Genomic DNA, 5,274 nt, shown 5'->3' on the forward strand with positions numbered 1-5,274 from the left:
TTGCAAGTATGTGTACCAAGTCAATATTCATGTAAATTAGTGTCCTACATACCATGATTAAAAAAGAAAAAGAAAAAGCGCTTGAAGAAAAAAAAAGAGATACAACAAAAGAATATAAAACTAAAATTGAGTATTAAAAAGAAAAAAAAAAGAAAACACTCGGTGCTCTCCTCTTCATCTTTACTGTTATACTTCAAAATAAACGAACAGTAAAAATAAATACATTATGTAAATCTTTTATAGTATTTATATTACGTAGTGTAGTTACTTTCAAGTTGTATTTCAATTAGGATTCTTATTAGATAAATTATGTAATATTGGGACTATCAAATTTCAATTTAATTAGGACAATAGTTCAGGAACCGACTTGTCCAATTAATACTGTATATAATACCCTAAGCCGTCTCCCTCAATTTGCATCCATCGTTAATTTCTCTGTGTATGTCTTATAGATTTCCTTCATAACTGTTCTATATATATTTGCTGGTGAATCTTTGAAGAAAGATGGAGAGTGTCGGAAATGCATACGTTGAATGTGAAAGTGACGATTATCCTTTCATATATTTGGTTGATGAGGTTATGGATGAGGTTAAACAAACTACAAAAATCATAACCCAGGTAGAAGACAAGCTCACTGAAAGAGTCATTGAGGAATTTATAATGTTCCATGCTAATAAAAGGAATAATGCATCTCCTTCTTCTTCTTCTCGCGTAAAGGCTGAAGAGAATGGTGAACCCAGGTTTGGTGAAATAACAAAGAAAAAGAGGAGCGGTGCACGTAAAAGAAAGAGGGTTGTTGAAGAAGGAAACTGGCCTAGCCTTTCTGCATACACAACTGAACACCAACAGAGAACTAGCATTGCCGAGGTTAGGGCTGGTCCTCCAGAAAGGTGCTTTCAACTTAGTAATGATGTTGGGGTGAATGATCAGAACTTGTCGAAGAAGAGGAAGATGAATAATTCTGAAGAAGTGGCATGGCCAAGTGTGTTAAGGAGAACAGTAGAAGAAAAGGGTGGTTCTGAGGTAAATCTGTTAATAACAAAGAAACTCACGAATACTGATATAGCCAAGACCCAAAATAGGGTTTCAATACCTTTAAATCAGGTGAAAAATAATGGGTTTTTGAGAGATGAGGAGATTAGGATGCTGAATGAACGCGATGGCAAACACTTGAAAGGAATAAATGTTATGTTCGTAGGACCATCTGAATCTGATGATAGGAAGGGGATCGAATTATCCTTAAGGAAGTGGAATATGAAGAATAACAGCAGTTATAATTTAGCGACTGCTTGGTATCCCAAAGTGGTCACGAACAACATGAAACTTTTCCAAAATAATCCCACTGTTCAGTTTTGGACATTTCGTTGCAATGGTGATCAGCTCTGGTTTCAACTTGTTATTGTTAAGGATGAAGAAGATGGTGCCAACAGTACTCCTAGCACGAACGGGGATCATCAGGCAGCAACATCAAGTACTCCTAGCACCGACGGGGATCATGAGGCAGCCACATCAAGTACTCCTAGCACCGACGGGGATCATGAGGCAGCCACATCAAGTACTCCTAACACCAATGGGGATCATGAGGCAGCCACATCAAGTACTCCTAATACCAATGGAGATCATGAGGCAGCCACCAACGGAGATCATCAGACAGCCAAATCAAGTTCTGATAATGTCACTGTATTTCAACTGTGTGTGCCTGCAAGCACATAAGTTAGGCCATTGAGTTTTCTTTAAATACCAACGTAGAAGAAGGCATTTTTAGAAGAAGGCATTTTTTATGTAAAGTTATAATTTTTTTTATTAAAGATATAGCATGTAGCAGATCCAATTTAGGGACATTACTATTCCATTTTCAAATAAAAGGAACGTTGACTATAAAACAGTGGAAACTCAGAGGAAAAAGCAATTTTCTCTAAATAATTGCCAACGTGAAGACATGGCATGGCATTGTGTTTTGACTTTTGACCCTGTGTGGCCACTTCTGATTTTGACTATAAATCTTTTGTTTTTCTGTCAAACGACGCCGTTTTGCAGGTCTACACATAGCAGCCTCATTCAGACAGAGCTTGCAACAATGGCGTTGAGATTTCCTACAGAGCTTACGGCTATGGACCAACCAAAGTCCTCCTTATCATAGGTATGTCCTCTATTCTTCTTCTTTATTGCTTTTATTTTTATTCTTTCTTCAGTCATTTTAGAATTTGAATGGATGATCCAAATTAATGAACCAGAATCTGGAAAATGAGCAGTTTTTAATTGATAGCTTTTTTCAAAAAAGCAGGTTTTTGAAAAAAAATTTAAAAATTAATCTATGAAATAAAAGAAAAAATCTAAGCCTGCTTTTCTAATGTTCAAAACAGCAATCCCAAACTGGCCATTAGTAAATGAAGGAAGCAATAAGACTGAATTTGTGGAGTTGTGATTATTGGTTGCAAAACCAAATTTATGGCAAAAGATACAATTGCTTTACTAGATCATCTGGGCATTCAGTGGGTGAGTCCTTATATTTAGTAAACGTGTTCATCTTTACCTTGTATTGTTTGCAATACTTAAAAGTGATATATGACACTTTTTATGATAGAATATGGGAAAATTGAATTTGTTCTTTATCAATATTGAAATATTTTCATCAATTGATTTTTATGTGTTACTTCTAAAACAGGTGCAATGATAGCTTGCAAGTTAGCAGCAATGGTGCCTGAAAGAATTTTATCTTTGGCATTGCTTAATGTGACTGGTGGAGGTTTCAAATGCTTACCCAAGGTATTATTATTTTCTTCTTCTAATTGCAAGAGTTGATTAGTTACATTTCTCTTTGAAGCGCAAAACATGGACTTTTTTTATATTTCTAAATCTTGCAACCTCTTTTTCTTTTTCAAATTTTTACTTTCTTAAAGCAGATAAAATTATTTGGAAATCAGCTTGAAGGGGTCTGTCATATGCTTTTGCTATAGTTCCTGTTGCAATCTGTTTATGTGGTAGGAAGAAAGCTTTAGAAAGACTTAGATAAGAACTGATATCTACTCATGTGCTCTTGTTCTTTTGTTGCAATCCAAGAAGTTTTACTTATGTAGTACATCCAAGTCTACTCAAATCTTAGGTGATACCTCTAGCCTATAGAGTTTGAAACAAACTAGCCTGATATCTACTAAATTGTGGATTCATGGTATGCGTTTCCAAATATCAAATCGTGAACAATAACATATAAAACTAATAGAACATTATTTGACAGCTGCTATTGTAGTGAAAAAGGACCAACTATGTGGTTGAATTTGAATAAGTGGGCTCAGAAATCTTCAGTTAGCTTATAGTCAGACAGATGCCTTAGATATCAAAGCTTGGCAGTTTTACATGTTGAGTTCACAATGTGGATTAGTTGTCACTTATCTATATGGGCTATGTTCATGTTAAGGCAAATTTTCTTAACTTTTATGGTTTTGCTTGTGATGACCACAAAAGTGCCAGAGTTTTATAAGGTAGCTTCTGTTGAGAGGTTAAGATTGACTTGGGTTTCAAAGTGGATCTTGACATTAAAATGACACCAAAGATTTGGCAATCCCGGTGCTGAGCCAAATTTAATTGGATCAGAATTCAGTTTGATATTCTCTGTATGCATGTACTGAATTTGACAACCTTGAAAAAGGGTTCCAGTTGGCTTTTACCAAAACAGATATAAAAGCTAGATTTTTGGTCCTAAGTATGAATCTTAGGTTCTTTGTGTACTGGCTTCTGTTTACTCTCATTTGAACACAATATCAGTGCAATTGAGGGTTCATCTTACCAGTTCTAAGCAACTCGTCGTGCATTGCAAAATTCTATGATAATTGATACCCTTGGTTTGAATTCATAAAAATATAAAAAATCTACCCTCCCACAGATTTTAGTAAAAGAATTATGTGCTTTTATTAAATCCATAGTGTTCAATATTTATTATGGCTCATAATCTCTTGAATTGATGTCCCTGAAAACTGTATTTATTAGTCAGTTTGTAATTCAAGCTTATACATAGGTACAAGAGTCTTGGGAATCTCAATTTCATTGATAAAAAATGTAATTATCATACTTTTTCAAACCACTTGTATGCGTACATTTTTCTGTGACTCTGTTCTTTTGAAAATAGCCAAAAAGCCCTTACCTGTTTCTATTCTGCACTCCAACTATATCTTCATGAAAGAACTTATTTTTGTTCCTTGCAGCTTGACTGCCAAACTGTATCAGTTGCAATACGGATCTTAAAGGCAAAACTCCTAAGCAAAGAGTAGCTGTAGACTTGGATACCCACTACACGAAGGTGAAAAAAGTGTCCTTTATACTGCTTGCTACTTGATTCTGAAATATGGCTAATGATTGACAATAAGTTGCTGATGATAGCTTAGCATATGGATAATTTTTTTGGAAACATGCACAAGTACATAATCATTGATGAGTATTCCTTATAGAATTAAGATTCTGCATTCTTTTCCATTAAATCAAGTTATACAGTTTTCCATCAATTAACTTTTGGAACAAAGATTTAGATATTATGTAAATTAATCTCTTAAGAGCCTTTTACTTTTACCCTTCTTATTTAAAAGAAGCAAACAAATAGATTATTTGGCTAACTACAGTTGCAGTTATTGGCCAAAGGCTCTTAAACCTTATACTACCTACAAATTCTGAAGGTCTATCGGTAAAAAAATAATAATAATAATTTCGAATTTTGATAATTTAATCCAATTTTTTTAATTGTGAAAATTTTAGCCTTTTTTCCAAATTATTTACATTTTTATATAACATAAAAAGATTTGTATAGAAAACTTTTTGTTTATTGCTAGAACATACAAAACTTTCTCTCTTCCCTTCTCTTTTCCCTTTTCTCTCTTCCCTTCTCTTTTCCCTCTCTTCTTCTTTTAAAGTTTATTAACTTTTTTTTAAAAGAAAATTTTGATAAGGAATAAAAAAATCTTTTCAATTTCATCATGTTGGCTATACTGAAACTAATTCGCTAAAATTGTTAAAGTTAAAAGGACTAGAATTGTCAAAACTCGCAACAGTTTGACTCTTAATGTCCAATTAACAATTTTGAAGTTATTTAATTCATAATTTTTGTCTTTATTATATTTTATGCTTAAAATACTAAAATATATATCTAAGCTCATATCACTTGGTTCTAACTCAAAAGCTAACTCCAAGCTTAGATAGCACATTCAAATTTTTTATTTTATACTTATATTGTATATTCTTACGTTATGCGTTAAGAATTATTTATTTATTTTTATTTATTTTAAAATT

General features: G+C 33.2%; 1 protein-coding gene across 1 annotated transcript; it reads left to right on the plus strand.

The window, feature by feature from the left end:
- The first annotated feature begins 464 nt into the window (after positions 1–464).
- LOC125369294 lies at positions 465–1,713 on the plus strand. The gene has a single exon (XM_048371311.1). The coding sequence runs from the start codon at positions 505–507 to the stop codon at positions 1,711–1,713; it is 1,209 nt and encodes a 402-aa protein (XP_048227268.1). The 5' UTR covers positions 465–504.
- The last annotated feature ends 3,561 nt before the right edge of the window (positions 1,714–5,274 follow it).

Source organism: Ricinus communis, chromosome 2, assembly GCF_019578655.1.
Source record: "Ricinus communis isolate WT05 ecotype wild-type chromosome 2, ASM1957865v1, whole genome shotgun sequence".
Classification (NCBI taxonomy): Eukaryota; Viridiplantae; Streptophyta; class Magnoliopsida; order Malpighiales; family Euphorbiaceae; genus Ricinus; species Ricinus communis.